This window comes from Diabrotica undecimpunctata, chromosome 5 (genome assembly GCF_040954645.1).
Source record: "Diabrotica undecimpunctata isolate CICGRU chromosome 5, icDiaUnde3, whole genome shotgun sequence".
NCBI classification, from domain to species: domain Eukaryota; kingdom Metazoa; phylum Arthropoda; class Insecta; order Coleoptera; family Chrysomelidae; genus Diabrotica; species Diabrotica undecimpunctata.
Window position 1 is genome coordinate 161,813,020 of NC_092807.1, and position 16,950 is coordinate 161,829,969.

Genomic DNA, 16,950 nt, shown 5'->3' on the forward strand with positions numbered 1-16,950 from the left:
ACTCAACTTTTCCGTTAGTGATGCCGTGGATTGAGTATAATGCTTTGAAACAAACAGGTATCTCTTGCATTTGAGCATCTCTCAAAACTCTAACCATATAGCCAAAAGAGCATAGCTTAGCTTTATGCCCTCCAATTATAAAAACTGGCAGGACCCTGGTCTACCTGGCCTTTCGGCATACGACCGTTAGCGCCTCCACTGCCCCTATGAGTCCGACACCAAAATGAGGGTGGCGCGTTGCATACGCATCGCGGGGCTCCACCCTCTTTGTAGTACCTGTGTTGCGATTACCTCACCCATCCGTTATTCCCTCCCACGGGCGGACATGTGACGCAGGCAGAGGAATTTCCACCTCGCACGTAGACAGGTCGCCGCCGAGGATCTCTCGTCTACCACTCTTAAATCTCCAGGCGGGTACGTGCCGAGACACCGACGCCCCTATGGATGGTGTAAGGCCAAAAGAGGTGTGTACGGGCTCAGCTCGTTCAACTTCGCCTGGTTCTCTTGGAATGAGAGTAGAGTGGTCCCAAGAGAGTCTCGTCTCGGATACTAGGAGTGTAGACTGGTGACCGTGGCGCCTAAGCGCCTCGAGTGCGTTTCTACAGACCCGACACCTCAAGCGACGGCTCTCCACCTCTCGATTCCTACCTATTAGTTGCCTCTTACGACAGGCAGGGCTTTCTGGCTTCGGCCGTATTCTTATCTCCGCGTACCGAACGGAGAGCCAAAAGAGCAGTCGCGATGTGCCGCTGTCTCAGAATTGGGCTGCCTAGAACGTCTTTGTGCGATCATTTTAATCGAGATTTGACCTGCGATATGGGAATTCTGTTTGTCACTTGAATCTAGAGCATTAAAGTCATGCACCAGTTTTTAATTCCTTCGCTTTCGGTCACATTTTCATAACATTTTAAATGCTTACAATTACAGCTGTCGCTGCTTTCATGACTCTGCAGACGAAGTTTTCGCATGACATCAGTAATTCGTCCTTTGGATTCTTTCTTTTGTTTTGGTGATTCTACGTCTTCATCACTACTTGACATTTTCAACACCTAATTACTTTATTATTCACAGTAAATAAGCCACACAATTCAAACTAATACGACACACAATAACCTCTAAAACAACAAAAGCTAGAATGAATAACAAAACAAAAACACGTGTCTCGTATCAGCTGCGCTGCGCCCGAGACTGAAATTCCTTGTTACTTGAAATTCTGCTCGGACATTTCTGGTTTTTCTTCTTCTTCGCGTGCCATATCAGAATTATTCGACGTTGGCGATCACCATTGCGAAGGCTTCTCGATCTTCTCCAATATGGAATATAATTCTGGTTCTTAGCAAATGTAATAAATATTTATGGTCAGCTTTTAACTGACATCGTTTGTTATTGCCTACCGATAACTTGTGCATCACAAACTTTGCTAGTTTCTCCGTCAGATGACATTATTACTTTGATTTAAGACAAAAATGTACATTCCTTGTTTTTCTCCCGTGGTCTTTATACAGTCATAAAATGCATTTTTATGATCTTGGATATAAACTTGTCTGTTCATGAATAGATTAACAAAGTTGACCGCTACTTTCCCGTTAATACCAATATTTACTATGCCTTCATGGAGAATATTCAGATTTATGGCATCACAAGCGCATTTTAGAATAATAAAGAGACATAAAAAGTCCTCAGTTTTTTATAAACAATTCTGAATGTCCAGAACCAGCTGAAAAACCACATCGATTGTGCTATGCCCACGACATAATCTAATAAAATTTCTTTTAACCTGCTTGAATATTGATTTCATCTGATTTCACTAATGAACACATGATATTATGATACTCAAATGTCAAGCCATTAAAATTTCCGATCTGTATTTATAAACTTTTTTGTAAAAGAATATCCAAATTATTCTGAATATAAACGATATTCTAAACGATAAACGATACTTCCTAAAAAGGGGTGTTGAAATAATTTCCGTTGAGTACATATTCCAAATTGTTTTCCAAATTTAATTAACGGAATAATTGATTAATTTTATTTTGTGTTGTATTTTTCTTTTTCTGAAAATGCGCATTTGATATTCAGGATTTAATTTATTGGTAAGCCAATAAAACATTATGGAATTCATGTGTGTAAAACCTTTCAAATATTAATGTTGATTTGACTTTTATTTAGTGTTGTTTTTTGAGTTCCATTATATTTTTTTAATAAAATATTTTCGTTGCATTTCGCTTCGTACATCAAAGTCTAGCACAAGCAACTTGTGTTGTTAGTCTTAAGAGTCTCGCTGATTTATTACTTTACAGTCCTTTTATTCGCGTATATTTTCTTTTCTTGATCTTCCTGTCGTCTGATATTTACTTAAAATTCAAAATAAAGCCTTAGATAAAAATAAGGATAACCTCATATCCTTATATAAGTACGAGTATACAAATTGAGTTTTTAGTGAGACATCGGTCGATAATTCCATTGTGATATAAAATATTTAAAAAACTTATTTAGGAAAAATGTAGGCAATGATATTCTCCATACTTTGACAATATGTGGAAATCTACAGGGTGGTTAATAACTACGTGGTATAGCCAACATACAATTTTTTAAATGGGACACCCTATATATTTTTTCATATTCTCTCATAATTCTTATTCCTATAATATTGGACTTTGCAGTACTATACAGAGTATTAAACAAGTTATGACCATTTTTATTTCGAAATCCCTATGAAATCAACACCATGTAGATAGATAGTATTAGAGAGATGGACTTTTGGCCTACTCCAGTGCGACCTTTTCAGATCTATTGTGATCCTCCAGTCCGAGATAACATTCTCTAGCCTGACCCTTTTTTAAAAGTCTAATAGCTTCGAGACTGTACCTTCCATGTAGCTATTTGCCGGTGGATTTTCTTCTCCTAATGCAAAGAACCGCACATTTGCCAGACCGTCACACTGACATAAAATGTGCTCTGCTATTTCTTCGTCGAGGTGACAGAATCTGCACAGGTCGTCATCTGTTAATCCCATTAGCTTCAAGTGCCTATTCAGCTTACAGTGCCCTGCTAGAACACCTACTATGGCTTTGACTGTTTTTCTGCCTTTGCTTATTAGGTTTGCCGTAAATTTTGGCGAATGTTCCGTAATGCACTGTTTTACCTATCTTTGTCCTGGTGAATTCCTTCACCATTTCAAACATTTGTGAGCTACCACTTGCTTGTAACCGTTCTTGTTACTGTATTTGCAACGCCGCAGAAGGGTTCCGGTCCAATGAATGGCATTGATGAGCCTTGTTTTTCCATTTCATCTGCTTTTTTCATTGCCTATATGACCCTCGTGTCCCGGTAACCAGGCTACCGTAACCTTGTTATTGCCCTTTTACTTCCTAGTTTATTTAGGGCACACACACAATCCCATTCTAACTTCTAATTGACCTCTACAGAATTGAGTGCCTTAAGCGCTGCCTGACTATCTGTGAAGATGGCAACTGAACGGAACGTTCTTTCCTGCCTTTCTATTTCTTTCACGCAGTGATGGATTGCCATTATTTCCTAAAGGCTAAAGGTCTAGTTGCTGAAAAGCTGCACAGATTATTGAAACTGTTAGGTGCAGGTAAACTATAAATTTTATTTTTTTTTTGATTTGATAAGTGGAGCTGTTAAAATATTAATATCAACTAAACAAAATTTAAATATTAGCGACATTTACATGAAGTTAGGATCGGTACAATGTAAACTGTCAATTGTATTCACTTTTGGAACAAAATAAAGTTAGTCTTAGCTGTATATTCAACTGATTCGTTTCATTTACAAGTTTTAACATTTTCCACGATTTAATATTACAGCATGCTAATATTAATTTGGTATTTGTGTTGAGGTATTTTTTCTGAGGCTTAATGATTAGTTCGAAAAGCGTGATTTTTTTTAGCCAGAGTAATATTAAGCTATTCGATCCACCTAAAATAGTAGTCTATTAATTTGAGGTATAAAAAACATAATAAAATAAAAGATTTATCATGGTAACCAAGTTCCAACTCAATGAACAGGAGATAATTAAAATAACTGTGTTAAAAACAGTTTTGCTGTAAAATCGCCGGTTTTTCAAATATCCTTTTGTGTTTGCACATGGATGTTATGAGTTTTAATCCCTTGAAGATAAAAAGCATTAAATTGAAAACCAACATACGCACGTTCATCTGTAAAAGTGCCGTTTGTAGTTGTTGAATATTGAATGTTTTTCAACATATAGCCAGTTGTTTTACATTTATTAACAGATAAGTTTGAAGTAGCTGTGAGTCTGTTATAAAATCGTTTGTAGGATTTTTGTACTCAGGCTGTAATTTTTCAACAAAAAATAATGCTTCATTTATTTACCGTAGTAGCAAGAGTTCAAAGTTAATTTTTAATTTGTATTTTCTGGTTCTATTTTGGATATATCTTACATAATTTTCAAAGTTAGGCAACACAACTGAAACAAAAAGAAAAGAAAGCGGTCTCTGCAGTGGATCTTTATTAATAGACAAGAAATTTTCTTCTTTACGTTCTGATCTTATATATGATTGACCTAAAAAGTTCAATAACTGAGTATCTATACCATTCCCGCAAGTTACGCAGCAACGAGATTCGGCTCATTCCTATACTTCTCCACCCCTGGATTTGTCCTTTGCATAATTATTTACAGTACGTAAGATATTTTGTCACACATAACATGTCCCAGATACTGCAAATTTCTGGTTTTGCTTGTTTTGATTATTTCAAAATTCTTCTTTCCCAGAGTTCATTGTTTTTTACGTGATCAATCCATGATATTTTCAGGATTCATCTGTACGTACAATCCAAGTCAATTCAAATGTTTCTAGTTTACTTATTGTAACCGCATTCAGAGTCCACACCTTTATTCGATATAGTACTGCCGATATTTAACACCTTGCCAAACTAGCTCCTAAATCCAGCTTCAGATCCCTTGCACACAACATTTTCCCTTTTTTAAAAACGTTTCAATTTAAAACTTTTGACGGTTCTCTACCAAAATATCGCTCTGAATACGTCAAGTATTTGTACTTGAGAGTTTCCCTTTTTATAATAAATTAGTTCTGACAGTACTAAAGAACTACTTTCACCATAGCTGTACATCATCATCATCATCATGCAAGCTCTTCTGTCCACTGCACATAGGTCTCTCCCATTTTTCGCCACTCTTCACGGTTCTGTGCATCTTTTTGCCATTTCGTAGATATTTGTTTAATGTCGTCCATCCAGCGTGTTGGTGGTCGTCCTCTGCTGCGTTTGTCTTCTCTTGGGCGTCAGTTAATTAGTTTTCTGGTCCATCTTGAGTCTTTTAGTCTCGCTATGTGACCTGCACAATTCCATTTCAGCTTGGCTATATGTTCGACGACATCAGTGATACCTGTTCTTTTCTTTAGGTCTTAGTTCCTTATAGGAAGCTACATTAAACTTTGAAGAAGCTGCATTAAACATCGGTCTAAAAATAAATGAAGACAAAACAAAATACATGGTCTTCTCAAAACAAGAACGACGACGAATAAGGCAAAACATTACTATAAATGATCACAACTTCGAAGTGGTTAAAGAATTTAAATATCTAGGAGCAACAATCACAAATGACAACAAATTAGAGCGAGAAGTTGAAACGAGAATAATGGCAGAAACCAGATCTTTCTTTGCAATGCAACATCTAATGAAGTCAAAACTTCTTTCACGAGGTACAAAAATCCGGATATATAAGACCATAATACGACCGGCAGTCGCGTATGGAAGCGAAACATGGACGCTAACAAAAAGAGAAATAAATAAATTGCTGGTGTGGGAGCGTAAAATTCTTTGAATGGTATATAGCCCTTGCAGAGACAGCATGACAAACGAATGAAGGGGCAGATACAATAACGAGCTAGAGTCTCTATTCGGAAAAGAAAATCTAGTCAGATATATAAAGGCCAATAGACTCAGATGGGCAGGGCATGTGATACGTAGTAACGACAATCGCCTTATAAACAATGTGTTCTGGGAAATGCCAGAGGGAAGAACGTCTGTAGGACGGCCTAGAAAAAGGTGGAAAGATGCAGTCAAAGAAGATCTAGAGAAAATGGGAGTGCGACAATGGAAATTACTGGCACAGGACCGACAAACATGGAAGGCAATAGTAAACGCGGCAGAGTAGTAGCGCCATTGGTGATGATGATGATAATTAAGCTACATTATGGTTGGCATCAGGAGAGAGAATTCATTCAAAAAATTTTAAACTGTTTGTCCTTGTAGAGTGTAGTGTAATGTACAATTTTATGTTTATAACATTCCATGTTTGTTGAATAGACTACAATTGACGAAATGCCCCTGAAGATGATCTTGGAAGTGAAAGTACTTGGGCAAGATTTAATTAATAAACTGTGTTCGATATCTGCCTTTTATTTGATCAAAGTTTATTCTACTATTGTTCGGAGCAGTTATAATGCTGTCTTATCCCCGGTATCGAAGGCTTTGTGAAAGTCTACGAAGATAAGTACCAGTGATCTGTTATATTCTATCGATTTTTCTATTAAGGTATTTACTGTTTGTAGGTGATCGTTTGTTCTGAATTTTGAGCAAAAGCCAGCTTGGGTCTGGTAGAAATCCAACTTTTTTTCTAGTCTTGTCGTAATTATTCGGGTAAACATTTTATAGATGTGGTTCAATAAGCTGATTGGTCTATAGTTTTCTAGGTGCGCCTTGTCTCCTTTCTTGTGTAGTAAAATTGCTACTGCATTGTTCAATGTTTCCGGTATGCAACAATCTGTTAGACAAAGTTTAAACAAAATTTTTATTTGGTTGAGAAGGGCACGTCCGCCCATCTTTATAGCTTTTATTACGACTCCATCTTCTCCTGGTGCTTTGTTGTTTTTCAACTTTTTTATTGCGTCTTGGCTTTCGCTTAGTGTGATCTCTGGCATAAGCTCTGAACCCTGATTGATGATTTTGCGTGATGCGATGGCTTTTAAGTTCGTTTGGTCTTCTCTTTAACTTGTGTATAGTTCTTGATAGAAGTCTTCAACTATATGTAGTAGTTCTTCTCTATTTGATATGAGGACTCCTTCTTTGTTCTTTAGTGTGTGTATTTCATATTTTTTATTGTTTAGCCATCTTCTCAGGACTTTTGGACTTTTATTCTTTTCTTTAGTTCGGTGGACCTTTTCATTCTTAAATTTTCTTAAATTGCTTATAGCTTTTGATACTTCTTTATTTAGTTTTCGTAGTTTTTCTTCGTCAATGCTTTCGTCTCCTTTTATTTTTCTTCTAGTTTCCATTAGTTGCTTTGTTTCAACGGTTATTTTTTCGTCTTATCGTCTTTTAGGCAGCATTTTACTTGAGCCTCTCGAATAGCTTCTACAATATTTTCGTTTGGAGTATTTACATTATTTATGCATTTATTTTGTTGTAAAAGTTTATTGATATTGTTTTGGTATTCATTTAAATTCATAGGGTCGTTTCATATCGGGTTGGCTTTCTTCCTGTACAGTACAGTGTATCATAGCTGTACACTCCTCTCAAAATGTTATTAGCTTTGATACGACTTATTTCCTTTAGGCCGTTTTAAGTCCTCCATCGAAATAGCTTGTGACGTAAATATTAGTTTTTTCATTGTGTTGAAACTCACATTTTTGTTGTAAGAATTATCAACCTTTATTTATTCAATTAATCCTGATGTTAAGAAATACTTTCTTTCCGTATAGAGTTCCACGGGGATCCTTTTTTAATGTAGATACGCATTCGGCGCAACTCTGCGTTTTCAATATTTTATTTTTGTTTATTGTTCTTTTATCACCTGCATCTGGTGAATCCACCTGTTTTCAAGCATTAACAAATGTTCTTCAGAGGTCAGTAACTTTTCTTTCTTAACGTGAGTGCAAATAAGTTTTATTGACAATTTTTTTTACGTCTAATAACGGACGTATTTATATTGTTACAAACATACTCTCGGCATGGCCCAGGTAACGGTTGTATTGCATCTCTAATACTCTTCTCGAAACTTCGAGGCGTATCGAGTGCGAGAGAGAATAACCGGTCACGTAGGCGAATTAGAGGTGGGACAACGCCAGAATATTCTCGAACCTAGTAACTGTAGTATATATAGGTAACAATGTTAGAAGTAGAGTTAGTCGTTAAGATACTACCGAACTGTAAAGTTATAAATAAATATATGTATATAAATTCGAACCGCTCGTTTTATTTAATCTCGCTACAATATATTACAAAGTAATATATTTTTCTGTTATTAAAAGAATTTTATTCGCCATTCTTTTATGTATTATGTATGTATGTATTCAGAAACTAAAAGCTTTTACGTTTTTTTCGAGATTATAGTTCCTAATTATTTTCGTTTATTAATTTTTGAGACAATTTAAAAGATTATTAATTAGAATAAGCGAAACTATACATCTCGAGAACATAATAGCCGAACATCAGTTTGGTTTTTGTCAAATATATTCAGCAATTCAACAGTGTCATAAAATAGTAAATAAAATCAAAAAAAGTTTGAAAGGCGAGACTTGTGTGTCTCAGTATTTCTCGATATTCAGTAGGCTTGTGATAAAGTCTGGCACAACGGTTTGCTATATAAATTAAAATCTTTACTGCCTAGCGATATGTACCTAAAATCCTGAAGTCCTAAATTAACGAACGTTCGTTCCAAGTAAAAATCAATAATGATTTCTTAACCTACCACTCAATCCAATCCGGAGTTCTTCAGGGAAGTTTCCTCGGTCCCTCCCTGTACCTAATCTTTACTGGTGACATACCTATTACATATGGCATCACAGTGGCGACTATTGTCGATGATACAGCTGTTTTAGTTACAAACAAAGATCCAGACGTAGCATCTGAGAAGCCGCAAAATTACTTGCATACGTTAGAGAATTGGTTGACAAAATGGAAAAAGTCAATAACGAAAAATCAGCCCAAATTACATTTACAATAAGAAGACGCACTTCTGGAAGCTCACCTGGAAGCAACACATTAACGCCAAAAAAAAACTCGCTCAATAAAAAATTAAATCAAATGAATTTGTTACTTGGCAGAAAGTCACAATTGTCATTGGAGAACAAAATACCGCTTTACAAAATCATACTAAAACCAATATGGACTTATGGCATAAAACTAAAATTTTGTCCTTTCAATCAAAAACTCTGGGTATGATAGCTAACATCTCTTGGTATGTGAGCAATGCAACCATTCGCAATAACCTAGGAGCACCAACCGTAAAACATGTTATATAACTTCACGCCAATAAGACCAATATTCCTAATTCAACGCACTACAGCCAAATTATCAGTGAATTATATCAGCCACCAATGGGGGAACGAAGACTGAAGAGAATTTGTCTAGTTACATAGGTGAAAATGGAGAACTGTTGCTGGAAGGACCGCCTAACATGCTTAACAATTTCATTAATTTTGAAATCGCGGTCTTATTTGAAATTTTAAAAGGTAAACTTTTGTTTTATAATCCGTTAAAAAATGGCAGGTTTTATATAAAATATATCATAGGGTAGTAAACATTTTATATTTCATTTAAGGTTAGGTTAGGTATAGTAATTGAATGGTACAATGGATTATAAAATTAAATATATTCATGATCATATTTACAATCCTTTGAAATAATTAATTCATTATTTACAAATTCATTTATAATAACATTTTCGCTTGTAGAAGCCTTTGAATAGAAGTTCTTTTTAAGACACTTCTTTTTTTTTGTTGAACAGAATGATTTTTGTTTAATAATTTTCTTATTAGCAGGTTCATTTAAACTATCCTTACTTGTTTCAAAAATATTGATTGGTTTTACAGAGGCTAAAGCAATAACTGTATTCGAGTGTTTCAACATTAACTCTAGTTGTTCTTGGCTTAACTTATCATCTTTTTCAATTCTTTCCATGATTTGTAGGCAGTTGTTTTTAATTTTTTCTTTAATATCATCACTGCTATTGTTAGTGTTACCTAATTGTGATGATAATTCTGAAATGTCTGTTTCTATTTCTGGTATATTGTCATTTTCCTCTGTTTTAGATAGATTTTTACCTTTCTTTAAATAAATTATTCTCTCAACAGTTTTACCACATATAAAGAGCATTAATTGGTTAATAGTTTTGTCTAATCTTTTTATTTTTTTCCTTCTAAATAATGATATTTAATTGTTTTATGAAAGCTTTCCAAGTGCATATTTGTATTTACACAACCAATTCGGTGGCAATGTGCCCATTACTTAGTAATGGGTAAGTAATGTGTTTGGATATATTTTCCAAAAATTTTGTATCATTATCTTGTAAAAGAGTTTGAACAAATTCATTGAATTTTAGATTAAAAATATCTATGTTTAGTAAATTTTGAAAATATTTCAGGGTTTTGTAGACCCAAGACCTTTTCTCTTTATTTATTATTTTTAATAAATTTGACTGCCATGCTCTGTCTACGTGCCATGAACACAACAGTCTTTTTTCTACGGATCCCATAACAAAGCACCAGGTATTAAAATAAGTATCAGTTATATCTGACATGAAAACCTTAGAAGTAATTTTACCTGTTATTTTTTTTATTTCCAAAAAAAAATGTGACATAAATAGCTGTTTTTTTTTATTTGAAAACATAAAGGCTACAGAAAAACCTCTTCTATTCTCATCCAAGACAAGCAAAGTCGTGAGGTCAAAATCATAACTATTTAAGCCATGAGTACCATCTATTGTTACCAAAGTATTTCCAAAATCCAATAAAGTTTTTCTCTGAACATCGTTCATAATTATTAAACAAAAATCATCATTTTCAAAACCTATACATTCTTGTCCTTGAGGCTTATAAAATATAACAGGATTATTTTCATTTTTTTTGCATTCTGCAACCCAAATATCCACACTGGTTGCATCATCATGATGGAAGTAGCCATCTTTCACACTAACTTTATAAGATATCTTAATATTGTTAATGTCCTTATTCGTAAGAAGATCAACTCTTTTAAGATCCTTATATATCATATCTCGTGTAGAAGTTAATATCCTAAAAAATATTTTAATTTATACAAAAAAAAAACATTAAATGTAGAATACAAATAAAAATATTTAGCAAAACAAATATACCTAAATACATATTATTTTGTTGATGATACTTTGATAATAAAAAAGACTGTAGATGGGTACATTTATTTATCAATGTTACTTACATGTTATCAATGTTAAACTCCATTCGCTTAGCTCGGGCATATTTTGACAGATTCATTGTCGGAAACCTACAACACAACAATTCCTACTTCTCAGTATTAATAGCTCAAGTATCCTGCTATTACAGACTTCTTTCTTTAAAAAAAGAAGAATTATTCTAAATAGTCGAAGTGTATACTAAACCCATCAAATTTTGGGTAGTATATATTTAAAAAATATATATTTAGTTGTTATAATTTAACATAACTATTTATTATATGGTGCAGATAAATAAATATTGATTGTCGGTAATTCGCAAAGTTCTATTTTATTTACTACTTAGTTTGTTTACTATTAATATTGGCTATGAGTATGGGTGCTTGGTTGTATAGTAATTTCCAGCCACTTTTAGTCTGTCAAAAAGTAACTAACTTCGCAAAAAAATAATTACTAAATTCACTACACAGTTCGGACTGGGATTAGCGAACCGAGTTTACTTGTTAAAATAAGTTTAGAAGCAATTATATCCTTATCTTCCTTTGTAATCTGCAAATGTTGTATATCTTCACCATGTAAATAATGTGACTTGTAATATGTAATAAAACACTCATCTGATTCCTCATTTCTTTTTAAAATAATTTGGCTTACACATGATTTTTGCAATTTACAAGATCCCTGTGATTTCAATTTTCTTTTTCGCTTCATTTTTAAATCATGCTTCTCTTTCCTGTTTCTATGTGAACGCCTACACTCATAATATTGTTTTTCAAATTTGTTTACAGTTCTTTTCCCAGTAGATTTGACATACTGAACTTTATTTAGAGTTTGTACTTCCAAAAGCCATTGAGTAAAATCTAAAAAATTTAAACATTTAGAAGAAGATTCTTTAAAAAAAGATGATAATTATACATACCCATATGACTTTTAAAATATAATTCTTCCACAACATTCTCGAAATTATGATTATCAACCAAATGTTTTCTCAAGTCATTATTAAATTTAAAGTTAATATTACAATCAACACAAAAATACTTTGTATCACACATTATATTCAATATTCTCAGGTTCCTTATTATGTACAGTTCTGGAATGTTTATTCAGATTGTATTGAAATGAAAAAGTTTTCCCGCACTCAAAACAAAATACTGGCATTTTATATTATTAGATGCCAAGTACAAGATAAGAACAAGAAATATTTTAATCGTGGTCAACGTTACACGTTACTTACTTTACAAAAATATGTTGTTTACAAATGAATCTGATGAATTCGCGCCATAGTTAAAGAATATATATTATTCGCGCCAACATATTATTTGACATTTTGAGGACATGCGTAGATCATGGAATATTGTACTCCTAATAGGCGCTCCTTTGCTGGAAGGTACCCAAATCAAGTCAATATTGTCGTCACATTTACTAATTACTCAATGTACTGTTTATGAGTAGACTGTAAATATGCATTTAAAAATAAAAAATAAAAAAAATCAGTTCCTACCAATGAATCACCCTCTCCAATAAATTGGATTATAGCATGCTATTTTACATTTTAACGAAAGATCAACATTTATATTGTGTTTGATGTTTTATTATAAAACTAATTAAATTATTGTAGAAAAACGAAAATACCTATAAATTATTTATTATATTTCAGGTAGAAAATTCACTTAGTACATATGAACCCCATGCGTGCGTAATGGTGTATTCGGTAGTATCCAGATCTAGTTTTCAACATGCAGAAGAAACACTTAATTATCTTTGGAGAGAAGGATACACTCAAGAAAAAAGTGTGATTGTGGTGGGAAACAAGGCAGATCTAGCTAGAGCAAGGGTTATTCCTCCTAATGGTATGTGTATGACAAATTTAATTATTAACTAGGCATTTACAAATTGTCAAAAATTTAATTCTATTTACGTTTTGTTGACAGCTTTGAAAACAGTTGTGTATACCCAGTCCTCTTTAACAACCAAAGAGGACAGTTAATAGACCAAGGCTGAAACCTTTGAAAATTGTAAAAAGTTAAAAAAATTGTTACAAAAAGGAACCCATTGTAAAAGGAAGAAGTTATAACAAAAATTTAATTTCCAATCTCATTGCTTTCGGTGTAACAAGAACACATATTAAAGAGAAAAAGATTTCTCAGATATGCTTCTGAGGAGTAAAAGCAATGTTTCAGAAGATTTTTTTTACAACTTTTTCGAAACCATTACAACTTAGCTGTTTAATACTTGATATATACCTGATACTAGGTATAATACTTGATAGCTTTTTCTTTAGTTGTGAGAAATAAGCCGACCAGTTCAGTCGATTATCTATGGTTATTCCCAATAGTTTAACAGTATCTTTGTTATCTGGATCATTATGTAAATTACTTGCAGATATTACTGAATTTTGCGTATTATAAGAGTTCAGTTTTAGTTTGTCTGCAGGAAACCATGTACTAGATTTAGTATAAACTTCCTCATAAGACATTTTTAAATCATTATTATTTTTTCCTGAAATAACGTATGCCGTGTTATTTGCGAATTGTATGGATTTGTACGGAGATACGAATTTAGGCAAATCGTTGTCATAAATAATAAACAAAAGAGGTCCTAAGACTTAACCTTGCGGGACTCCATGTTTTACGGATAGAAAATCTGCGAGATGACCTTTAGACACTATTGCCTGGTGTCTGCCACATAGAAAAGAAGTTATAAGCTTAAGAGAGATATCTCTGATTCTAGAGTAATTTAATTTGTGGAGCAAAATGTCGTGTGAAACTCAATCAAAAGCCTTCGACTTTCAATCACTTTCCCAAAAGTAGAAATAATGTTTTTTTTTTATTTACAAATTCGCATCAACCCGAAGGTTATTAGCGAGAATCAGATTTACAATATTAAATATATTATATATTAACAAAATTAATAGCTTTTAAGTAGTTTAACATATTTGTGAATGAACAATTTGCACCAAGTGCTTTCTCTAAGTTTATTGATATACCATAATTGATTCTTGCTGTGGAGAAAACTGGACAGTCTACAACAACATGTTTCACCGAGAGTTTAACGTTACACTGCTCACATTTTAGTTCGGATTCTTTAGTAATTAAGAACTTGTGCGTGGCACTGGTATGACCTAATCTAAGACGAGTTATTGTCACTTGATCCCTTCTTTTAGTGGGGAAACATCTCCATGGTTTAATGTCCGGTTTAATATTCCGAAGATTGGACACTGAAAATTCCCACCGGTTTTGCCACTCACTTAGGATCCGCGATTTGATAACACTTGAAACATCACTAGCTATCACGTATTTCACAATAATAGAGTCAGCTGAATTGACGGCTTCACGCGCACGCTTATCTGCTTCTTCATTACCTCTAATACCATTATGTGATGGGATCCAAATAAAGATTACCTCCTTATTATAATTTTCTATCTCTATCAGATTTTGTTTTATTTTTTCAAGAATATGATTCTCTGGGTATATTCTTCCTATAGATTGTAGTGAGTTATTGAACTCTATTTTATTAAATAAATTTATTTAATGATTGATTTGTGAGCAGTCACTGTCTGTATCGGATACTAGGTCGTGTGGGATTTGCATCTGTAAGTGTTTTAGAAGAATTTTTCTTAATTTGGTATTTCGTGTCTTTGTAGATCTGTCTTGAGTATAGGGATATATTTTGCTTAACATATCGATGAGAGCTGTAAAGTTGTTTGTATAATTTTCAACGGTAGTAAGTGGATCGGGTGAATTCTTTATGTTGTCGAATAGGTCTTTTATCTGAACATAGCTTAAAATAAATGGTGGTGACTGCTGGTTTATGAATGCTTCTAGAGATTTACCTTTATTTTGTTTTTTCTTAGGATTAAATGGTATTTCTGCTGGACTGGTAAACTTCGGTTTATTAGTGGTATCATTGGAAGGCGGAGAAGGACTTAAGGTATCGTCAATAGTTCTTTTTGAACTGTTCTGTGAAAATTCACTTTTCATATGTAAGGTAGTTGTTTCGTTCGCAGTTTGTTTTATATTTAGTTGATTTTCTGTAGTTGGGGTGTCTGTTTGACTTGAAGTAGATGTCGGTGTGATAGTTGATATTTCTGGAGGGCTACATGTTGAGATTTCTTCTGCTGTGGTTGGAGAAGTAGGATTTGGTTTTGGATTGATAGGGTTTTTGCAGTTAGTTGCCGTATGCCCATTTTGTTTACAGTTGTAACACGTTAGGTTGCCGCTTGATAAAAAGATTCTATATGAAGTATTATCGTAATTAATTAAAAACGGTTCTGGAATTGTGAAATCCGTTGGGCTGATAAAGATTTGTCTCCTAAAGCTCATTATATGATTAAATTCGGGTAACGGTGCACCAATTTTTAAAAAGGACATTGTAGATAGAATAACAAGCCCCATGGATTCAAGTTCTTTAATTAATACATCATGAGGAATGGATGGGCAAACATTAGAGAGAATGATTCTTTCGGAGGGAGTTATATACCGTCGAGCTTGTATAATCTGGTTATTAACTTCAATGTTGCCGTTATTTTCATTCATGAATTTTTCTACGATATTTTCAGATGATAAATATAAACATATTCTGCTGTTCGATAATCTAGAGCAGAATAATATATTTTTTGGATGGATGATTTCTCCCAGGAGGAGGAGGTAAACTTGTATTTTCGCATCTTCAATGGAATTAAAAATGATAGCTTGCCGTTTTGACGGAAATTTTTGTTGTGTTAGTGCAGTAGAGTAACTTCTTTGTGTAGAATTATCCATTTGAGAATTACCTGGTAAATTTATTTCATTGATTTTCGACATATGCGTTGATGTTTAAACATTCCTAAAGACGGACCTGTCCGCCGCCAGAAAAAAACCGGCTGGAGATACAAGTCAATGGTAATTAAATGTTTTTGTTTATCGTCAAGCAAATATGGATATGAAAATTTTCAATGATGTTAAACACGTACTTATTATATATTTTCGGTGAAATTTACAGTAAAACTGTACTTACAGACTAGCAAAAGTGAGTTCAGTTGATCACTAATAACTTCTAAAGCGTAGTTAAATTTTGAAAACTTGTTCTCACTTAACTTAAACTATTTTGGAGAGCCAAAAATAAACACACCGTTCCGATATACTATCAGGATCGGACCCCAAATAATGTTTATTTGTCTGTAATTGTCAGTTTTTGAGGAATCACTTTTTTTGCAGATAGGTAGTACTTTTGAATATTTTAGTACTTCCGGAAATACTTCAGTTGATAGAATTAATTAATAAGATGAGTGAAAGGTGTTAAAACTATTTTGTAACTTGCTTTTAAATTTTGCTATTAATTTCGTGAATGTCCCTACAATTAGAATTACTAAGAGATTTTTTGAGAGAATTCTTCTTCCACAACACGACGAAAAAAAAGGACTTGCTCGGAGAAGGATAATTTCTATAATTAAAGAGGACATGGATATTAATAGTGGGAAGAGATGTAATTATATTCTCTGCAATTGTAGTAAAAAATTGATTTATTTCGTCTGGAGGTAGATCAGGTTGTGCCGAACTAGATCTTGTGTTTTTTCTTTCGAAATTTACTATTTTCCAGCCGTCTCTAGGTTTATTATTGGAATTAGTAATAAAATCACAGTAAGCTGCTTTTTAGCATTTTGTGATTGCCGATTATATACAAATTTTTGTTGTTTATATACTTTGAATAAATCGGGATCCTTGATGGCATCTGTAATGTATTTAATACGAGAAAAATTAGATCTGTAAGACCTTAATTCATTACTAAACCATTGCACGGGTGTTTTTTTTAGCAGT

General features: G+C 33.5%; 1 protein-coding gene across 1 annotated transcript in view; it reads left to right on the forward strand.

The window, feature by feature from the left end:
• The window catches only part of LOC140442056 (uncharacterized), a 304,302-nt gene that overhangs the window by 286,252 nt on the left and 1,100 nt on the right, over window positions 1-16,950 (forward strand). Inside the window, exon 9 of the mRNA XM_072533113.1 lies at window positions 12,813-13,005. Within this exon, the coding sequence (XP_072389214.1) occupies window positions 12,813-13,005 (193 nt within the window). The remainder of the gene's footprint in view (window positions 1-12,812; window positions 13,006-16,950) is intronic.